This window comes from Lynx canadensis, chromosome C1 (genome assembly GCF_007474595.2).
Source record: "Lynx canadensis isolate LIC74 chromosome C1, mLynCan4.pri.v2, whole genome shotgun sequence".
Taxonomy (NCBI): Eukaryota; Metazoa; Chordata; class Mammalia; order Carnivora; family Felidae; genus Lynx; species Lynx canadensis.
The window spans coordinates 153,463,442-153,486,145 of record NC_044310.1 but is presented as its reverse complement, the minus strand read 5'-3'; the positions used below and the strand labels follow the sequence as shown (position 1 = coordinate 153,486,145).

Genomic DNA, 22,704 nt, shown 5'->3' with positions numbered 1-22,704 from the left:
ATGGGTCTAGGGTTTGAAAGTGTGCAGCTCTTACCAATCCTTGTGTATGGCCTCTAAGGAGGGAATAATTGAATAAATCTTGACAGACTTCTGGGGTTTAATTTTTATGATGTTGCATATAGATAATGTCTAAGTTGATCCTCTCATTTTTTTTTTCCTAATAAAAGAAGCTTTTTAAATCATGTGCCTTGGGTTACCTGGGTGACTCAGCTGGGTAAGCATCCGATTTCAGCTCAGGTCATGATCTCACGGTTTGGTTCGTGAGTTTGAGCCCCATTGTGAGGCTCTGTGCTGACAGCTCAGAGCCTGGAGCCTGCTTAGGATTCTGTGTCTCTTCAGTCTCTCACCCCGCTCCCCTGCTTATGCTCTGTCTGTCTCTCTCTCTCTCTCTCAAAAATAATAACATTAAAAAAACTTTAAAAAAATTTAAATTAAGTACTTTGATGCCCATTATATGTGTGTACTTGTTATTTGCCAACAATAGTTATTTACGTAGAAGTACAGGTAAAGACCCTTTAATAGACACCAAATGTATGTGTTATGATAATAGTATTTGTGTTTTTAAAATAGTTAAGAATTAAATTCATTTGCATGTCTTTTACTGGGTCTATAAATGAGAGCCTCTTAGCTCAGTTAGATAGGTCTGTGAATGAGATTCTGTGTAGGTAAGACTTCTTTAGTATTGGCCATGAAGTAGAGCAATATGTATTGATGGGGATCATCATTTAATAATGCCTTTGCCTTTATTTTAGTCCAATGGTTATCAAAGTGTAATGTGCTGTATCACTGGTATATATCACTTGGGCCCCATATACAGATTCTATTTAAATAGGTACAATATGGGACCACTCAAGCAAATCTATACTAGAAACAAATTCCATAGATGATTCTAATGCCTATCAAATTTTGAGATCAAATGCCTATCACTACCTTAATCTATTTTTATTGTAATTTTTTATGTGTTAACTTTATTTTATTTTTTAATTTTTTTTAATTTGTATCCAAGTTAGTTAGCATATAGTGCAACAATGATTGCAGGGGTAGATTCCTTAATGCCCCTTAACCCATTTAGCCCATCCCCCCTCCCACAAACCCTCCAGTAACCCTCTGTTATTCTCCATATTTACGAGTCTCTGATGTCAATAAGGTTTCTTATTAATACCATAGATTTTGATCTTAGAGATTTCTTTAGCTCAGAACAAGGTATTCACTATCATTGGTTACATCACATTTATTTGTTCCCTGCCTTCTCGACATGTATTGGTTTGTGAACCCAATCAAAGCAGGGCTTTGAGTGGTTAACTGGTAACTCCAGAGGGGAAAAATGTACTCAAATTTAGTTGGGGAAAATCTTGACTTATGTATGTTTGGGTTATTAAAATGTGTTAAAAATCCTAATATACATTTATAATCCTTGCTGTTTAAATTTATTGGAATAATGAAAACCTTCAAGAATAAACTTGAACTGGGGCGCCTGGGTGGCACAGTCGGTTAAGCGTCCGACTTCGGCCAGGTCACGATCTCGGGGTCCGTGAGTTCGAGCCCCGCGTCGGGCTCTGGGCTGATGGCTCAGAGCCTGGAGCCTGTTTCGATTCTGCGTCTCCCTCTCTCTCTGCCCCTCCCCGTTCGTGCTCTGTCTCTCTCTGTCCCAAAAAAAATAAATGTTGAAAAAAAAATTAAAAAAAAGAATAAAACTTGAATTAATAAACTTAAATAACTTAAAAAAAAAAAGTCTCTGATGTTTCATCCCCCCCCCGTTTTTCTGTTATTTTTGCTTCACTTCCTTATGTTCATCTGTTCTGTGTCTTGAAGTCCTCATGTGAGTGAAGTCATATGATATTTGTCTTTCTCTGACTAATTTCACATAGGATAATACCCTCTAGTTCCATCCACGTAGTTGAAAATGGCAAGATTTCATTCTGTTGGATTGCCGAGTAATACTCCATTGTATATATATACCACATCTCTTTATCCATTCATCCATTGATGACATTTGGGCTCTTTCCATACTTTGGCTATTGTTGATATATTGTAATTTTTTTATTTTTAAATAGTTTGATTTGCTAAAAGTTGCAAAAATAATTGCACTTTCATAGCTTTCCCCAAAGCTTCTCCTAATAATAATATCTTCCATAACTATAATACATTATTAAAACCAGGGAAGTGACATTGGTGCAATACTATCAACTCAGGTATAGACCTTGTTCGGACTTCATCAGCTTTTACGTGCATTCTTTATTATTATATCTATCTGTTTTGATTTCTAATTCTATGACATTTTGCTACATAGATTTGGTGACAGCCCACACTCAGAAAACAGAGCTGTGTGCATCACCACACAGGAACTCCTTTGTATTAACCCCTTACTAGTTACACCTACCTCCAACCCAGGCAGGCAGTAATCTGTATTCCATGACCTTAAGTTTGTCACTTAGGACTCTTACATAAATAGAACCTTACAATATGTAACCCGGTGAGACTGGCTTTTTTCACTCAGCATAATGCTCTTGAGATCCTCTGAGATATTGAGTGTATCAAGACTTTGTTGCTTTTTATTGCTGAGTCTGATGTATGGATGTGCCACACCTTGTTATTCATTCTTATACAGGCACACATTTGGGTTGTTTCCAGTTTGGGGTTAAAAGAGAGCTGCAGTAAAACACTCTTGTACAGGTTTTATATGAACGTACGCTTTCATTTCTGTCGTGCAACTATCAACCAGTAGATTGCAGGACCATATGGAGTGTGTATTAGCCTCATATTTCGCTCTCAAACTTTCCCCAAGTGACCATACCATTTTGCAGGCACGTTACATAAGCCACATAGGAGAGATCCAGTTTCTGCACAGTCTCATCTGCACTTGATATCAGTAGTTTTTGATTTAAGTGTGTTGTGGTATCTCATCATAGCTTTTTTCTTTTCTTTTCTTTTTTTTAAGAGCTTTTAATATTCACTTAGTTTTGCGAGAGAGAGCAAGAACAGGGGAGGGGCGGGGGGGGGGGGGACACAGAATCCGAAGCAGGCTCCAGGCTCTGAGCTTGTCAGCACAGAGCCCAGCGTGGGGGCTTAAACTCATGACCCACGAGATCATGACCTGAGCCGAAGTAGGACACTCAACCGACCTGAGCCACCCAGGCACCCTCTCATCTAGCTTTAATTTGCATTTCCCTAATGGAGATTGATGTTGAACGTCTTTTCATGTGCCTGTTTTGCCATTCTTATGTCGTCTTTGGTAGCGTTCAGAGCTTTTGCCCATTTTATAATTGTATTCCTTATTGTTTTCTTACTGTAGAGTTTAGAGCACTCTCTCTCTTTTCGGATATGTCATTTGGATCTGTGACTTGCAGATATTTTCCCCTATTCTGAGGTTTTTTGTTGTTTTTTTTAGCCTCGTCACAAGGTCTTTCCAGAGCAAAAGTTTCATTTTTGATGAAGTCCACTTTATTGACATTTAAAAAATATTTTGTGGATTGTGTCTTTGGTGTCATGTCTAAGAACCTTTTGCCTAAGCATTGGTCCCAAAGATTTTCTCCTGTATTTTACTAAACATTTTATAAGTTTATATTTTACATTTATATCAGCTTTAGATATATCTAAATCAGCGACTTTAGATTGTATATTTCCGAAGTTTGAGACACTATTTCCAAGTAGTTTTATTAGCCCAGTATTTGATAAATTCTCTAGCTAGGAAAATTCATTCCAAGGACTTTTCTTTATCAGTAGGCAGTGAAGGTTTTGTTTGAATGTGGTTTACTCTAACACACACCACTCCCCAACAAAGATTGAAACTTTAACAGAGACTAATGACTAAATGCTGGTTTAATATTTACCAAAGACTTACAGACATACCTTGTTTTAGGCGGTTGCTTTACTGTGCTTCACTTTATTTGCTTTTGTTGCAAATTGAAGGTTGGTGGCAACCTGGTGTTAACTAAGTCACTGCCACCATTTTTCAACAGCATTGGCTCATTTTGTGTCTCTATGTAACGTTTTGGTAATTCTCACATTATTGCAGACTTTCTTTATATTTGTTATAGTAATTTGTGATTAGTAATTACGACTCACTGAAAACTCAGACAATGGTTTGCATTTTTTGGCAATACGGTACTTTTTAATTAAGGTGTATACATTGTTTTTAGACATAATTCTACGTATTGCATACTTAATAGACTACCATATAGTTTTAAATATAAATTTTATATATACTGGGAAGTAAAAAAAAATTAATTTGACTCACTATTGCAAAATTTGCTTTATTGGCATGGTCTGGAACTGAACCCGCATATCTGTGAGTTATGCCTGTATTTGAGAAACGGTTATGAAATTGTGACTTGAAGGCAACTCTTGTTTTCATTTTATAATTGGTTAATCTATTATTAGTGTGCTTGCTTGGACTACATCTACATGCCCACTAAGTAATGTTACATAGGTATAGATATTTAATTATTATAATGCCCACATTTAAGGATTTTTAGTTCCTTACATAGCATGCTTTTGAAAACTGGAAAAGTATTCCAACTAAGAGCTTTTTTAAAAGACTTAATTTTTTTTTTATTGTTAGTTTTTTCTAGAGTGCAAGCAGGGGAGAGGGACAATGGGGGAGAGATAGAGAATATGACGCTGGCTCCACGCTCAGCATCGAGCCTGGTGTGGGGCTTGATCCCAGGACCCTGGGATCATGACCTGAGCCAAAATCAGAGGTCAGATGCTCACCGACTGAGCCCCTAGGTGCCCCAGGACGTATTCTTTTTATAGCAGTTTTAGGTTCGAAGAAAAATTTAATAGAAGGTACATAGGTTTTATGTACAGCCTGTCCCCGCATGTGCATAGCCTCCCCCATTATTAATATACATCACCAGAGTGGTGCATTTGTCACAACTGAGGAACCTACATTGAGACATCATAGTCACCCCAAATCCATAAGTTATACTGGGGGACCGCTCTTGATGTTGTACATCCTACAGGTTTGGACAAATGTACAAGGACATGTGTGCATCATTATAGTATTGTATAGAGTGTTTTCACTGCTCCAAAAATCCTCTGTGCTTCACCTTTTCTCTCCCTTCCACTCCACCCCACAATCCCTGACAACACCTGATCTTGTTATTATCTCCACAATTTTGCCAGAATGTCATATAGTGGAATCCTACAATGTCAGTCATGCAATAGAGCCTTTTCAAACTGACTTCTTGCACTTAGAATTGCATTTAAGGTCTTTCATGACTTGATACTTCATTTCATTTTAGCAATGAGTAAAAATTTCAGATATACCATGTTTCATTTGTCCATTTACCTACTTAAGGGCAATTTTGATTGCAACTAAGAACTTTTTTCAATATTTTTTTTGAGAGAGAGAGAGAGAGACAGATGTGTGAGTGGGGGAGGGGAGCAGAGAGAGCGAGGGAAAATCTAATCTAATCTAAATCTAATCTAAAGCAGGCTCTAGGCTCTGAGCTGTCAGCAGAGAGCCCCACATGGGGCTCGAACTCACGAACCGGGAGATCATGACCTGAGTTGAAGTCAAGCCCTTAACTGACTGAGCCACCAGGTGCCTTGCAACTAAGAACTTTTTAACATTCCTTTAGGGGTGAAAATTTCTTTCTTATAATTTTATTGTCTCAGAGCTCATATAAGATGAAACAATTTGTGGATAATTCTTGCCTTGGGGGTGCCTGGTGGCTCAGTCAGTTAGGCTTCTGACTCTTGATTTTATCTCAGGTCTAAGCTCATGGTTTGTGAGATCGAGGGAGCCCCCCATCAGTCTCTGCACTGGACAGCATGGAGCCTTGCTTGGATTCCCTGCCTCTCTCTCTCTCTCTCTCTCTCCCTCTCCCTACTTCCCTCTTCCCTCTGTCTCTCTCTCTGTCCCTCCCCCAATAGTGCATGAGTGTACACATACACTCTCAAATAAATTTTAAAAAATATTTTTACCTTAAATTTGATCAGTAACTCTTCTTTACTTTCGTAAGTATGTAACCTCTTTTGAAAAAGTGGAGTTATATAGGACTTTTGTACTTAATTTTTATCTGGCAAAGAAAAAGGAAGTCTGAGAAGGTTTTGCATAGTTCACTCTCTCCATGTTTATGTACTCCTTTTTGAATTTTTAGATTGTAGTGTCAATCACCGGTTTATTACTGTTTAGACTAATTTTCATAACTGCATGGACTATCCCATATACATTGCCTGCCAGGCATCACTTTCAAAGTTCAAAGGAAGCTTTCAGTAGATGATGCTGAGCCCAGTTGATCCTGACATTTATTACTTGCCAGACAGAAGACTATGTATAGAGTAAATGGAGCAGCAAGTGAGCACTGGGTCATGGTTTTGGAGTTTCAGTTAGTTTTTTGAGAGAAATTATTTACTGAATGAATTTAGTTCCTGGAGCTAGATAGGCATTCAGTTAATGTAGGTTGTTTTGTTTTGTTTTTGGGTTTTTTTTGTAAGATCCTTTTAGGATATCTTGAGTGTTTTAGTTGGACTCACTTCATTTTTACATTACTGCTATCTGAGGACCTCATGGTATTTCTTTAATCTACCCAGTTTCTTTCTATAGCACTGAGCACACAGTGGGTGCCCAATAATGGTTGTGACTGTCTTGTGACTCATTCTTATATTGCTTTCAGGTCTGTTTTTTCAACTTTGCTCATTTGTTTTGATGATGTTTTTTTTTTTTTATCTCCTCCTTTGATATGCACGTTTCTACTGGAGACTTTCCTTATCCTACCTCTTGTTTGACTTTCCTAACTGCTTAAGATAAACATCTCCATAAGATGTTGGGGACAGCCAGAGACAAACTGAAATTGCAGTGACGATTATGGAACAGATGAGAAATTAAATATTTAATTTTTAATTTATAGATACATTTTGTTAAAATGTCTATTACTTATTTTTGAGAGAGAGAGAGAGAGAGAGAGAGTATGTGCATGTGCCCTGGCATCACACAGAGCCCGACTGGGGCTCAAACTCACAAACTGTGAGATCAGACCTGAGCTGAAATCAAGAGTCTGAAGCATTAATGGACTGAGCCACCCAAGCCCCCCGTTATAGATACATTTTGTACTCTGTCTTTGTGGGTTGGTTCTTGGAGTGTGTATACATGAATCAAAATATTCACTTATATCTGAACATTTTTTTTTGTATTAAATTAGACCTCAGTGAAAATATCAAGGGAGATTTATGTTTCCTTCCTCCTATAGGAATTAGGAGGCAAAATATTTGGATATTTAGATTTGAAAAGTTATTATAAAACTTTTGGAGTACCTTCTAAGATTTGTCGTATTAAGTGATTCTGAGACCTTCTTGACCTAAGTAGCAACCTTCAGGCAGTGGTTCAGCATTTCCAACGTTCTTATGAAGGTATATCGTTAACTCTGAATACCTATTATAGGCCTGCATTATCCTAGACCAGGGATCTCAACCTTGGCTGCACTTTAGAATCAACTTGGGGAGGTTTAAAAAATCCCCACAAGCCCATAAATCAATTTCTGAAAGTGAGATGTAGGCCTCAGCATTTTCTAAAACTCCTCAGGTGAGTCCATTGTATAGCCAAGTTGGAGAACCACTGGGCTAGACAATGATAGGCATTACCCATTTAACTCTCAGCACCCTGTGAGGTGGGATAGATTATCCAATTTTGTGATTGAAGAAATTGTTCCAGAGAGATTAGTGACCTACTAATAAGTGCAGCCCTAAGCACAAACCAAGATCTCTGACTCATTTCAAAATCTTGAACTCTTTCAGTACCTTTTCAGGATTTATATGTAGATTTTTTTTTCCTTTTAATTGCAAATGTGTACTTCTTTATATCACCTTGTGCTTTCTACATGTAATATCTTAATGTTGTCCAGGGAGATTATGTATCTATGAGCTAGGTATTTTTGTTTTCCCCCTGCCACACCACTGATAGCCTCCCAACCAAAAAAAGGTGAAAACCAAATTCTGCATTTAACTATCTTAAGCATTGTATGTGTGTATGTGCATCTGTGTGTGTCTCTGTGTGTGTGCGTTTGTGTGTGTGAATAAGAGTTTGTCTTAGAAACACTCAGGAGTAAATTATTGTCCTATTGACTTTTAAAATGTGATATAATGTGTGGTTTTTAGCTATTTTAGATATATAAACAAATGAAGATTACAAATCAGGCTTTTGTTATTGAGAATGTTACTGGATATCACTAAATGTTGAAGAAATTTCTCAGAAATTACCTGCTGAGAAGTCGGGTGGGAGTAGGGAGTGTAAATTATGTTGTTTAGCATCTCATTAGCTGGCTACCATAGTGGATATTAAACCGTTCCTCACCAGAATTAACTTTTGGAAATTTCATTTCTGCTTTTGGAATGGATATGTGGTTAAAACAGAAGAGAGCATCTGTGCTTTTTTGGGTGTATGACAACTAAACCACAACAAAAGCTTCATTTACTCATGCTGATTTATCCTGGAAGACCTTTGTTACAAAGAGATTCTATTATGTCCTTGTCTTCACTTTACACAATTGCTAAGTTCCTAAAAGTAATAAAAAAGGAAGACTTGAGAGGGATATAATAAAAAATGGATAAACCAAATGAAAACTATAGTTGAATAGTTCACTCCTTAAGAAATGATTGAGCATACTCTGAAAAAGGTGATGTATTAATCAAAAATAAAAAAAATATATTCATGCTTTCTGCTTCAAAAAGTTTTCTGGCAGATAAGGTGGAGTGCATTGAGAACTGTGCTTTAAGACACAAGGCAGCCTGGGGTACTTTATTTCTACACTGTAATTCCTTATTTGGGTTTCTTTTTACTCTTTCTACCATACCACTAACAGTGCTAGAAGGGAAAACCTCTCTGGACTTACCCCACTTCATCTGCATAGTGTGTTGGACGTGATGACTCATCATAGATACTTAGTGAACAAAAGGATCTATACAAGCATCCTACTATAGATATAAATCCATAAATTTATATATATATATTTACAATACATTGTATTTACAATATAAATTTATATGCATATAAATTTATAAATACATAAATTGTATTTATGTATAAATTTATATAAGTCTATAAATCTAGAAGATTTTAAAGTAGAATGACTTCCATATGTAAAACAAGAAAGGTTCTTAAAAAACGGCACCCAAAGAGAAGATTTTCACTGGTTGATGGCAAAGAGAATGTTCTCTTCGTGCAGGTGATGGCATGAGCTGCGGGTGCTTTCAAGTGTAGTGTGTATGTCAGTTCACCTGATGCTGGAGCGAGGCATGGGGATTGTGCAGAACCATACTTCTCTAGATTGATTAGGGAGGTGAGGCTGCAGTCACGATGTCAGCTGGGGCTTAAGTCTCAGCCGAGGTGGCATCCACTTTCAAGCTCACACTCATGCTTTTGGCAGGGCTCAAGTCCTCCTTACCTGTTGGCCAGAGAAACACAGGGAAACTGACAGCCAGGCAACAGGCTTCCCTTAGAGCCAGTGAGAATGCCTAAAACTGACGCTACAGTGTTCTGGTGACCTAATCTCAGAAGTGACATTCTTTGTTGTATTCTATTCACTGAACATGAGTCACTAAATCCAAATCCACATTCAATGAGAGGGGATTACACATGGAGGCAGGGTCATGGGGGCCATCTTGGAGGCTCTCTCTCAGAAATACATTTCATTTAACATAGTATGTAAAATATTATTTCATATGTAATCAAATAAATATATATTAACTATTGTACTAATCGATAAAATACAGTGTGTATTTTACACTTATAGCACATATCCATTCAGACGGTTTATTTTCATTAGAAGGACATGGTCTGTATTTAGTTGTCATAAAATTTATAGTTCAGGGGCGCCTGGGTGGCACAGTCGGTTGGGCGCCCGACTCCAGCCAGGTCACGATCTCGCGGTCCGGGAGTTCGAGCCCCGCGTCGGGCTCTGGGCTGATGGCTCGGAGCCTGGAGCCTGCTTCCGATTCTGTGTCTCCCTCTCTCTCTGCCCCCCCCGTTCATGCTCTGTCTCTCTGTCCCAAAAATAAATAAACGTTGAAAAAAAAAATTAAAAAAAAAAATTTATAGTTCAAAAATAGATCCACATACCTGAATTGTTCCAAATATACTTGAATGTTTGCCAACAATTGAATCAAGTATCGGTTTTAAAATTTAAGTTCACTAAAAGTATAATCCCTCAGTCACACTAGTCACGTTTCAAGTGCTCAGTAGCCACATGGCTACACCATTGGGCAGCAGAGTTCTGGAAGTTTGGCTGCAAAAGGAAGGAGGGAGATAAAATGATACTTGGAAGGAGCAGGAAAGTGGAAATTAAGATAATCGGTGCATTTCGTGTGCGTGTTCTGGGAAGAAGGAAAGATATCAAAGATGACGGAAACCCAGGATATAGTTAACGTAGTTTGGTTTGTTGATCAGATTTGAGTGGAGGTGCAATGGGTGCAAAAAACCCTGAAGTGGTGAATGGCTTCTGATAGGAACCTTGTATTCCAAGTTTTGAAATGTGAAAGTATTGAGTGTGGGAGACTGAAACCAGAAACTTTTCAAACTGTTTTTTGAGTTTGTCACTCTGTTCATCATTTTTTCCTAGTGTGTATGCCAAGACAGAGAAAGGCACTTGGAAATGGAACCATTTCCTGTGAGCTCAGAAGAGAGAGACCCTTTCCTGACCAGGACCAGCATGTTCTCGGGATAGGAAGAGCTCCCTGGGAGAGGGGGTCCTGTCCATGCCACTCTTTCCGCCAAATGGTATTTGTAAGTTAGCTTAGACACTGTGCCCTGCCCCAGTTCGAAGATATCCAAGGCTGCCGTTCTCAGTCTCTAAACAACGTTATTATGCACAAATCTGTGTGTGTTAGATGTGGAAAGGGACCTGAGATCATCTGTTTCCATACTTGTATTTTGTAAGTGAAGGAATGGGGAACTAGAGAAATGATTAACATAAGGCGACACAGGCAGCCATTGTGCTTTTTGAATCATAGTACTTTGTTTCCACAACTCCACCAGAGGAAGTAGCAGCCTCTGTAGGTGTGAGTGGGCATTTGCACATCTAACGTTCGCAATCCTATTTAAATATCAGGGATTGTTTAGATGGCCTTTGTTGAGGTTATCTAGAGGGTTTGGTACCAGGTTCTGTGTGCTTTGGAACAAGTTTCTTAACCTCTGTAAAACCCAGTTATATGGCAGTGACACCTGCCTCGTGAGATTAAGTGTAGAAAAAGGGTTCTTGCACAGTGCTTAGCAGTAAATATTCAATAGCTGCTTATTTTTTTCTCCTCTACTACATGGCTTCTTGCTCATTCATTTTTTGTTGCTGTTATCCCAAAGCAGTGATATAGTAAGTAGCTCAGAGCACTGGTGTTAGAATTCAACAACTTGGGTTTAAATCTCCACTCTAGCACTGATAGCTAAGTTCCTTAAACACTCTGTGCATCAGTTCTCTTCATCTGGAACATGAAGATGGGCACACTTATACAGTGCTGTGAAGAGTTAGCAGATGTAAAACACCTAGGGGAATTTCCAACACGGAGTCAGCACTCCAGTGTTATCTGTTGTTGATGATACGCTAATAAACTAGGATGAAGCTATTTTATTTTACATTGTGTCCTTGTTGGAATCATTTTGGGGACTTGAAGGCATTAGCATTTAATAAGTGCTTACTTTGATATGAAGAATACCCTTGCCTCTTTATTTGGTACATTATTCCAGATATACCTGAGAGAGGAGTTCCATTCTTAAAGATGAATTAAGTTATTCTTTTCTCATATTAATCATGGTCCTCACTGGTCAAAGGAAGCCATAGCTAGGACATCTGAGTTCTGACCCTCAGCAAGTTACTGAACATCTGGGCAAAATGAAGATTTCATTCTACTCTAGAATTCAGTCTGTTCCAACTTAATCCTTAATTCTGCCCTCCCCCTCCCCCACAATAGAAGATTTAAAATCTTTTTGAGGATTGAGTACTTTTATCTATGTTGGTCTCTTTATAATTCTTATATTTGTGACTGGTCACAAAATAATTGATTCTCACCAACCCACCAAGCTCTTATTCTCCTATGAATTCATGGAATTGATATAACCTTCCATCCTTTCTTCCCTCGATTAAATCAGCAAACACTTATAGACCACCCTACCCTGTCTTGTCGCACATAACGTTCTAGAGGTGGTAGCAGAGAATGACACAGGCCAGGTCCCAGTTCTCATAGAATTTTCATTCCAGAGGCTGCCATCAAATAATAAGTGAATACATGAATGAACAGGGTGATATCAGATAGTGATAAATGTGATGAGGACAAAATGGAGTTGTGTGAAGAGTAGGGGGAGATGGATGGGTATGGATCGGCTTTTGCACCTCTTTTGAGTGGTGACAGAATACCTCTATCAGGAGGAAATAGTTGATCTGCAGTCTGAATGAGCTCACGGAGCAGGCAACTTGAAGTTCTATGGTTAAAAGCACTTTGGGTAGAAGTGAAAGGGTTTGGTCTATTTGAGGAGGGAAAGGATGCCAGTGTGAATTACACAGGGAGCTGAAACAGTCACCGAGGGGAGCTCAGAGGTTTGCAGAGGCTAAGTCAGTGCTTGCTTGGACTTTAGCGTGCATCACAATCACTTGGGAGTTGTCAAATGCAAATTGTAGGGCTCTACCTCCAGTGTGTCTAGTTATGTAAGTCCCGGGTAGGCCCTGAAAACGTGCATTTCTTTTTTGTTTTAAGTTTATTTATTTATTTTGAAAGAGAGAGCATGAGTAGGGGAGGGGCAGAGAGAGAGAGAATCCAAAGCAGATTCCACACTGTCAGCGTGGAGCCTGACACAGAGTTCTATCTCACCAACCATGAGATCAGGACCTGGGCCAAAATCAAGAGCCAGACACTTAACCTACTGAGCCATCCAGGTGCCCCCAAAATGTACATTTATAACAAGGTCCTAGAAGCTGCTGCTTCTCTGAAATCACACCTTGACAGCCATGAGGTTGGCTCATCTAGGGCCTTGTAAGCCAAAGACAGGGATTTGGGTTTTATTCTTAGTGCATCGGGAGGCCTAGATACAAAGTGATCAGATTTTGTATAGATACAAAGTGAGAGCTCATAGATACAAAGTGATCAGATTTACATATTTAAAAGATCACTCCTGACTGCTGAAGAGAACAGATTTTAAGGCACAAGAGGAGAAACAGAAGAGATCAGTCAGGAGGCTATTGGAACAGTCTAAACAAGGGATGATGCTTTTTTTAAAAAAAATATTTTAATGTTTATTTATTTTTGAGAGAGAGAGACAGAGTGTGAGCAGGGGAGGGGCAGAGAGAGAGGGAGAATCCAAAGCAGGCTCCAGGCTCTGAGCTGTCAGCACAGAGCCCAATGTGGGGCTTGAATTCACAAACCATGAGACCATGACCCGAATGGAAGTTGGACGCTTAACCGTCTGAGCCACCCAGGTGCCCCAAGAGATTATGCTTTAATTACCAGGGTGATAACAGAGAAGCTGATGACAAGTACACAGATTTAGGATGTGTTTTAGAGTTAAGAACCCACAGGATTTGATAGTAGCTTGGAAATAGGAGATAGTGACAGAGAGGAATCAAAAGATGCCTAAGAGTTTTGCTTGAGTTAATGGGGTGTTTAGTGTGGTGCCATTTGCAGACATGGGGAATACCAGGATGTGAATTGGGATGGAAAAGAGAATCAAGAGTATGGGTTATGAGATACCTATTGAACATCCAAATGGAGATGACCATGCAATTACTGAGCATTTAATCAGAGCTCAAGAAACCAGTCAGGGTTGGGGAGGTAAGTTTGAGAGTCCTCTACTTGTAGTTAAAGCCTTGGAGTTTGATGAAATCACCTGGAAGGGAGAGTTGTAGAAAGAGAAAAGGGCAGGGAAGGAGCCTGGGACAGGGAGATGAGGATAGAGACTGAGGAGTGACAGTGAAGGAAGAAGAACATAGTAAATTGTATTGTCACACAGAGAAGCTGAGGGAAAAGGATTCCCAGCACAGCTGCTGCACAGCTGTGAAATGTGTCCTTATTGGAATTTAGAAACTCACTCAAATGTAACTGAGATGACTCAGGTAATCGTCTATGAGATTTGGACACACATAGGTGATTGGTGACCTTGACAAGAGAAATGTCTGTTAAGAATCATGTGATTTTTTTTGGGTCTCCCTTTGTTGCCTCTCATCAGTGCTTATCTTTTAAACCCGCTTTGCCCCGCTCGCTCTAACTTCATATAAGGCTCATCAAGAAAAGCGACCTTTTGTTGTTCTTAATTGCATTCCCTCAAGCATGTAGCACAATGTTATGCCCACCATTAGAACAGATTTCTGTTTAATACAATCTTCTCATATTAAACCTAAAGAGAAACACTAAGAAATTGCTTTGAGCAATCGGTCTGCACTTTCTAGCTGAAATGTGTAGTTAAGGGACCCCTGAACATTGCCAGTTATTTGGAAGGGCTGCCTCCCTGACACTTACCACTATGCATCTTATTTTTGGTAGCCTGCTATATGGAGAGAGGTTGGCTGTTTGATTTCTTTTGGCATTAGGATGTAATACATAAAAGCCTATTGTTTTAAGACTTCTTATTCCACTTTTATATTTTGTCTTTGATATTGAGGCTGTATTTTTATATAGTGAGTGAAATATATATATACATACATACACACACACACTTTCCTGAGTGAATCTATAGGAATACTATATAAATATAGCAAACAGATGAGATCGCATTGGACTTGAGTAACTTACTAAGGATGTAACTATATCAGGGCACCTGGGTGGCTTGGTCTGTTGAGCGTCCGACTTCGGCCCAGGTCATGATCTCACAGTTTGAGAGTTCGAGCCCAGTGTCGGGCTCTGTGTGGACAGCTCAGAGCCTGGAGCCTGCTTTGGATCCTGTGTCTTCCTCTCTCTCTCTCACTCTGCCCTTCCCCTGCTCATGCTCTGTCTCTCTCTGTCTCAAAAATAAATATAAACATTAAAAAAAAATTTTTTTAAAAAGGATGTAAGTATATCTCATATATAATGTAAAGCTATTTTTCTTTCAAACCAAGAGGTATTTGAGTAGATTTCTGTTGTTTTGCTGGGGTTCTCACTTATATTCCTTCTTTTCATTTATTTTAAGGATATTAATATTGACAGAGATGGAGTAATGATTGCAATGGACACATGATTTGAAGTGATTTGTAAATCTAGTGATAGAAAGACCAATCAGTATTAGCAGAGACCAATTGAATTCTGTGTTAAAATTGCATTTTGATATTTTTAAAATGTTATGGCAGTGTGTGAAAGTTTACCTTAATTTTATCATGAAATTGAGTATAATATTGAGGTAATTTTAATGAAGAAGCAATATTTTGGGGAGGGAATAACGCATATGTACAAACTTAGCAAATTGCATTCATTAATGTGCAGTTTTTTGTATACCAATTATACCTCAAGCTGGAGGAGAAAAAGAAATTTTGTGCCTCAAACAGAAGCAAGCAGTCATATGTAATGTATTATAATGAGAGTATAGATGTAAATAATACTACTCAATTTACCATATTCATGTGTGATGTCGCGTCTTGTTATTTTTAAGGGCTTGATTAATGAATTTTTTGTCCCAACCTAGAGGAGTTTTCCCGTATCTTTTCAGTGTAAGTCCCCTCCATCTCCCCCTAGTTGCTGTTGTTTTTGGTTATTGGGTAGCAGTTTCTAAGGAGTGGAAACTGGTAATCAAATTAGGCGACTGGTGAAGAAGAGCTTATGTAAAAATCCCCTGGGTAGGAAAACTGACTCCAACATTGCTATTTAAAAGGGATGGGGGTGGGGCACCTGGGTGACTCCATCAGTTGAACCTCCAACTCCCAACTCTTAATTTTGGCTGAGGTCACGATCTCACGGTTTGTGGATTTGAGCCCCATGACAGACTGTCAGTGTGGAGCCTGGTTGGAATTCTCTCTCTGTCCCTCCCCTGTTAACACATGCACTCTCAAAAATAAACAAACATTAACAAATAAATTTAAAAGGGTTGGGGACTTCAATGACATTTACTGTAATTTTTAAATATTAACAAAAACTAGTATCCTTAAGCAATAAATTATAGTGTATTACACGTGGATGTGTTAATTTTTTTTTTTTTTTTTTTTTTTTGCATTACCAGAATTACCTATACCTGGGTTAGGTCATAAACTTGATTATTTTCACTATACCTTTGGCTTTGGATACATTTAATTTTATTACTGCTTCAGAGCATCTCAGTAAAAAATTAAGAGACATTGTAGGGTGGGGGTGCCTGGGTGGCTCAGTTGGTTAAGCATTCCCCTCTTGCTTTTGCTCTGGTCATGATCTCACAGTTTGTGAGATTGAGTCCATGTTGGGCTCGTGGATGACAGCACAGAGCCCGTTGGGATTCTCTCTCTGGCCCCTCTCCCACTCGCGCTTACTCTCCTTTCTCCCTCTAAATAAATTAATTTTTAAAAATTGGAATATTAGAAGAGATATAAGTAGGTAAAAGGTATTTTTAAAATTTAGCTGGTGAGTAAAAGGCTAAGTTAAAGTCTTGAAACTACTTAGGATTTAGACCAAATCCAGGCCTCTACCCAGTATTCTTCTCACTAGACTATATTGTGTAGTAAGCAAACTTTAACTTATAGACACATTCCCGAATTTAATATAAATGAAATCACAATAGGGAAGCAACACATAATGATCCTGCAGGTTCTGCCCACCTAAATTCTACTTTTCTTTCATGATCTGAGTCACATATCTCTTCTCTTTGAAGTAAACTTTCCCACCCCACAGAGCTTGTTTCATCATGCTCTCATTGCTCTGGATTTGAATGTTACTCATCTACTTTATGACACTTTTTTTTTTTTTTGCTTTGTATTCATTATTTAACTAGACAATGCATTATCCAGTTGGATTTCTAGTTTGCTGTGGCAAGATCTTGGTCTGATTGCCAATATGTCTTTCCAGTTATCAGGACCAGAGGTGACCAATGCTTTATTATTTGAAGTAATAACAGGGAACACTAAGATGTTCTTAAAAGAAGTTCTATGTAAATAATATTTCAACTAGTGCTTTGTTCTGCTTTCCCTTTTTCTTTGTAAGTAGGCTTATCTTAGTGATTTAAGATGAGTTTTCATCACAGACTCAAAGTACTTTAGGAAATAAAAGTCACACATACACAGAACATTAAAACTGTTCGTCAGAGTTCATTGTGGTGTGCAGTAGAAAGACGTCCCAGGGAATTATGACTCAGTCTGGATCTTGAGGGATAAATAATATGTGTAAGGGTAGAGAGGATGAGGAGGGCATTCAAATAGAGACCAGGATGGGCCTCTTCTGGAGATGAGAAGGTGCCTCCTTTCATCCCTAATGAAATCAGGGGCCCGGGGGGGGATGATGGCAGTGACAGGAGGTGCCTCTCAGACCTCTGTCCTTCCACTCTTGAAAGCCATGTCCGCTGCAGACCCAATGGCTCCACTTCTTTACCTCCCTGCCTGTGGCACTTGGGCTTCTCTTCAGCCTTCCTAATGAAACTCTTTTAAGAGCCCAAAGTGTCCCAGTTATTTCTTGCTAATAAATCCAGTGTGTATTTTCCAATACTCATCTTCTCAAAAATAGAATATAATCAATTTCTAAAACTCCAACACAGTTTATTTGGATGTAAAAATCCATTCCCTTCCTTGGTGGTAAGAAGTTTTCCTTCCCAGTTATATGCATAGGGCCTCCTCTTTGTGGGAAATATTCATTGAATTCATTCATTCAGTAAATATGAGTGCCTGCTATGTGGTACGCATTGTTCCAGAGATACTGTGTATTTGCAAATATGTGTGACACAGGGCAGTGGAGACTAGTCCCTATCGTCATGGGAGTAATTACTCTTTAATAGAAGGAGACATGAAAAAATAAGTATGTTAGTTGTTGATAAGCCCTATGGCAAAAATAAAGCAGAGAAATAGAGGTACTGTCTTAAAAAGTTAGAAGCAGACCCTGTGAGAATCTTGAGTCAGGATTGTTACAGATGTTAAAAAAAAAAAAAAAAAAAAAGGATTGTTCTAGGTGTGTTCCAGAAAAGGGCAAGAGTCACAGTATTGGAGTGCCATAAGGACAGGAAGAGGAAATTAGAGAGACCAGAGGTAAGGAAGGACAAATTATAGGACTCTAGATCTTATTCTGGGTGAAGTCAGAAGTCATTGGAGAGTATGAGAGGAAGTGTGGTGATCTTACAACTTAAAAGGATCACTCCAGCAGCTGTTTGAGAAGAATGTGAAGGGCCAACGGTGGGATCACTGAGACTACCTAGCAACTTGATCAGAGGGTTTGGTGAAGCAGGGTTGCTGGTGGAATCCAGGTCTATCACATAGAAGTGGCAGACATTGATTGTTGATGGATTGGATTGCAGCTATGTGTGTGAGGGGATTTTTTGGCTCAAGCAATTGGGAGAATTATGATTTACAGAGATAGGGAGACTTGGAGAGAAAAAGATTTGGTTTAGAGGAGCTGAGAGAGGAATCGGAAGTTAAATTAAGTTGGAGATTCCAGTTAGTCATCTGAGTCCAGATGTCAAGTAGGCGTTAGATTTACAAATCTGGAGTTGAAGGGAGAGATCCAAACTGAATATTTGGCGTTTAAGATTTTTTTCATACAGATTTTGCGAAATTCTTGTTATATGTATTATAACAATTTTTAAGATTCGTTTTTGTTGCTGGTATAAAAGTTTTTTTCATTATACTTTCTGACTACTTTTGCATTTGTTTATATAGGCTATTGACTTTAGCATGTTCATGTTATACTGAGCTGGTTTACTGAATTCTTTTTTCTTTTAAGTTTAATTATTTATTTTGAGAGAGAGAGAAAATGAGAATGATGAGAATCTGCTAACAGCATGGAGCCCAGTGCGGGGCTTGATCCCACGAACCCTAACTAAGATCATGACCAGAGCTACAATCAAAAGTCCAACACTTAACCAATTGAGCTACCTAGGCATCCCCTGAATTTATTTATCGAAGTATTTAAAAATTGATTACTGATTTCTCATCTCCTTTGACTTTTCTGTGGATTTTTACCAAACTATCCAATTCTGTGAAAGTACCAGTTTCTTTCATGGTTCCATTTGCTTTCCTGTGCCTGAAATGTAAATTACTTCATGTCCCTCCACCCCCACCCTGGTAGTTTCTATTCATTCCCCTAAACTTAACTCATGTTTCCTATCTGTAAAACACTTCTGAGTTCCTAGGAAAGTTTCTCTTCCCATGAGCTTCAGCTGTATCATTTGTATACCTACATTAGAGTAGTCATCAAACTTTGTCATGATTTTGTGTGTATTAATTGGTCCTTTTGGGGTTTGAACTCTTTAGGAGTAGGAATTGGGCCCTATCATCTTTACATCCCCAGTGCTTAGCTGAATCGGCTACATAATTGTCTCTTACAGGAAAGTTGTAGGTTGAACACATGAGTAGTCAATTCTACATATTAACAATGTTTTGAAATTGGGTAAAATTTTTCTTATATAGATTTTATAAATGTGTTATATATATTGTAACACTTTTAAAAATTCATTCTTGTCACTACTGTAAAAGAAATATTTTCTCAGATACAGTATATCTCCACAATTATACTCTTAAAAATTGAATGCCTATTATTTTGGAAAATTAATGTACAGTGTAGGAAATTTCTGCTTTTCATGATGTCAAATGCATAAAGGTGCTTGGGCGTCTGAGACTTTAAATTTTGAAAATACTAAATGGCTGGATGTTACATATTTACTTATAAAGAAGCCCTTTCTCTTGTTTGGTTTTTACTTTGTGTGGGAAATAGGGAGAGGGAGAAATTAAAATTTATATTTTTCTGAATGGAAAGCAGTAGTAATTCTTCCAAAAGCAATTAAAGACCACATTTTCAAAAGTTTTAATTTGTAGTACTTAAAAATAAGTATGTCATTATTTGTAGTTACTTTCTTTTTATGTTTTTTCAACCCATTAAATCATTGAATTGGCCCATGTGAATGTTTTCAGCATGTCTGCTACCTATTTCTGTTATAAATAGGTTATAAGAGGTTGCCCTAGTGACACTGAAACATATTTGCTAGAGTAATTATTTGTAGAATTTTTCACTGAGGCAGAAATGTATTTTATCAAATAACCAATCGCAGTTCATTGTTCATTGCTAAGTGCAGTGGGTAAAATAGCATGCTTCTTTCCTCCAGGGAGTTATAAACGTAGGCAGAGAGATGAAACTGGTACCCAGGGGGGGAAATGGGAAAAATGTCACATTTATGGAATCTGTTGTATATGCTATATAGGGAGAGACTGTACTTTGAGGGGTTAGGAAAGGGTGGTTTCAGCTAGACTTTGAAGAGTAGTTAGGAGTTATCTGGATAGAGAGGTAGAACACACTAGGTTGGAAATAAATAGAGTGAAAGGCACATAGGTAAGAGCTGTAATGAGGTATAGGAATGAGATACTGATCTCCACCCTGGGACAGCAAGGATTTTTATACTTTATCTAAAGAAAATGTTACACTTTTGCTTTACTGTAATAAACATACATTAATTGAACTTAATGAAAGTGAATATCGAATTTATTATCATGTTTCTTTTTATTACCAATTAATGTAGTCATGTTGTTAAAACAAAAGAGAGCACCAATTTAAAAAAAAAAAAGCATAAAAGGGGGCACCTGGGTAGTTCAGTCAGTTAAGTGTCAGACTTCAGTGCAGGTCATGATCTCAAGGTTTGTGAGTTTGAGCCCCACATGGGGCTCTCTGCTGACAGCTAGAAGCCTAGAGCCTGCTTCAGATTGTGTTCTGTCTCTCTGCCTCTGTCTCTCTCTCTCTCTGTCTCTCAGAAATAAACAGTAAACTTTTTTTTTTAATTTTTTAAAAATGTTTATTTATTTTTGAGAGAGAGAGACAGAGTGCGAGCAGGGAAGGAGCAGAGAGAGGGAGACACAGAATCTGAAGCAGGCTCCAGGCTCTGAGCTCCAGGCTCAGCACAGAGCCTGATGCTGGACCGGAACCCACAAACCGGGAGATCGTGACCTGAGCTGAAGTTGGACACTCAACCAACTGAACCCCCCGGCGCCTAACAATAAACATTTTTTTTTTTTTAAGGCAAAGAAAAATCCTTAATTCCATCATGTCTAATAAACAGTTAACATTTTGGTGCTTGTTTCTTCTACATGTGAAAAACATGTACACACACATTTTGTGTTTTTGTTAAATTAGATCATATTAGAAAGTTACTAAAATAGATATATTTAGGGTTGTCTGGGTGGCTCAGTCAGTTAAGCATTTGACTCTTGATTTGGGCTCAGGTCATGGTCTTGTGGTTCGTGAGTTCCAGCCCCGCATCAGGCTCTGCGCTGATGGTGTGGAGCCTGTTTGGGGTTATCTCTCCCTCCCTCTCTGTCCCTCCCCTGCTTGTTTTCTCTGTCTCTCAAAATACATAAACTTAAAAATAAAATGGATATATTTAATTACTGTGTTTTATTTTTATTTAAGGAGAAAACCAAAAGCCAAGGCACCACTTCCTCCAGCTGAGACCAAATACCTTGATGCCTCTTCAGTTGATGATACTGTAGACTCCTCTGCTTGCATCATGGAACAGAAAGAAAACATGATAGATAAAGACATTGAACTCTCAGTGGTGCTACCTGGAGATATTATCAAATCCACTACTGTTCATGGCAGGTACGATGGAGCAAATGAAAGCAGGAGTTCCCTTTCTTCTTCTGTCGTTGATACCTTCTGTTTTATATGTACTTCTTGATTTTTTTCTTTGACAAAATACTTCATTCATCACCCTATTTAGTTATCTATTAAAAATATGCTAGGGGCGCCTGGGTGGCGCAGTCGGTTAAGCGTCCGACTTCAGCCAGGTCACGATCTCGCGGTCCGTGAGTTCGAGCCCCGCGTCGGGCTCTGGGCTGATGGCTCAGAGCCTGGAGCCTGTTTCCGATTCTGTGTCTCCCTCTCTCTCTGCCCCTCCCCCGTTCATGCTCTGTCTCTCTCTGTCCCAAAAATAAATAAACGTGGAAAAAAAAAAATTAAAAAAAAAAATATGCTAAAAGGTGATAAATTTTTTCCTAATAATATTTTAGTATCAATGTTATGAATTCCACAACCCCCGTCAAGTGACTCTTGAAACTTAGAACTATTTTTTTTATTACTAATTTAATAAGTTTTCTTTAAAAAAAAAAAATAAGTTTTTCCCTGAGGAACAATCATTGGTTATATTGATTTTATAAGTTCAACTTACAAAGCAAGCCAATGACCTAGAAGGAAATTCTTTCCCTTTCTCTCCAAATTATTGCTTCCTTTTAAAGCTGCTTCTCTGAATCTGATTTTGCAGAGGTTACTAACTACTCTTAAAATGTCATACTCTCTTATTTATCAAAACAGATAAATCTGACTGTAAAATTGTAGGATTTTTTAGTTCTTTGATTTCATCAATTTACTAAAAATGTGGATAAGTTTAATAGGAATGTAAAATTAAACTTTAACCCAGCAAGAAGTGAAAATGTGATTTAGGAGACTGATACTTTTAATACCTGCCTAAAAATTGGAAAAATGGAATAAAGCCAGGTGTAATTTTCCATTTCATTTTGAAGTGGAAAGTTACATGAACTGTATACTTGGTCTTGTTCTACCTTTCACCTTCAACTGCCCGTTTGTTATCAGGAGTCCTGTTTTAGAAATCTAAGCTGTTTTGACCTTTGGAGAGAGAGAGAGAGAGAGAGAGAGAGAGAGAGAGAG

The 22,704-nt window shown here is 38.3% G+C and overlaps 1 protein-coding gene across 13 annotated transcripts in view; it reads left to right on the top strand.

Moving 5' to 3' along the window:
* Positions 1–22,704, top strand: part of COBLL1 (cordon-bleu WH2 repeat protein like 1) — a 169,823-nt gene that overhangs the window by 82,453 nt on the left and 64,666 nt on the right. For all 13 annotated transcript variants that reach the window (XM_030324544.1, XM_030324550.1, XM_030324548.1 and 10 more), the window contains one exon: positions 21,451–21,639. In XM_030324544.1, the coding sequence (XP_030180404.1) occupies positions 21,451–21,639 (189 nt within the window). The remainder of the gene's footprint in view (positions 1–21,450; positions 21,640–22,704) is intronic.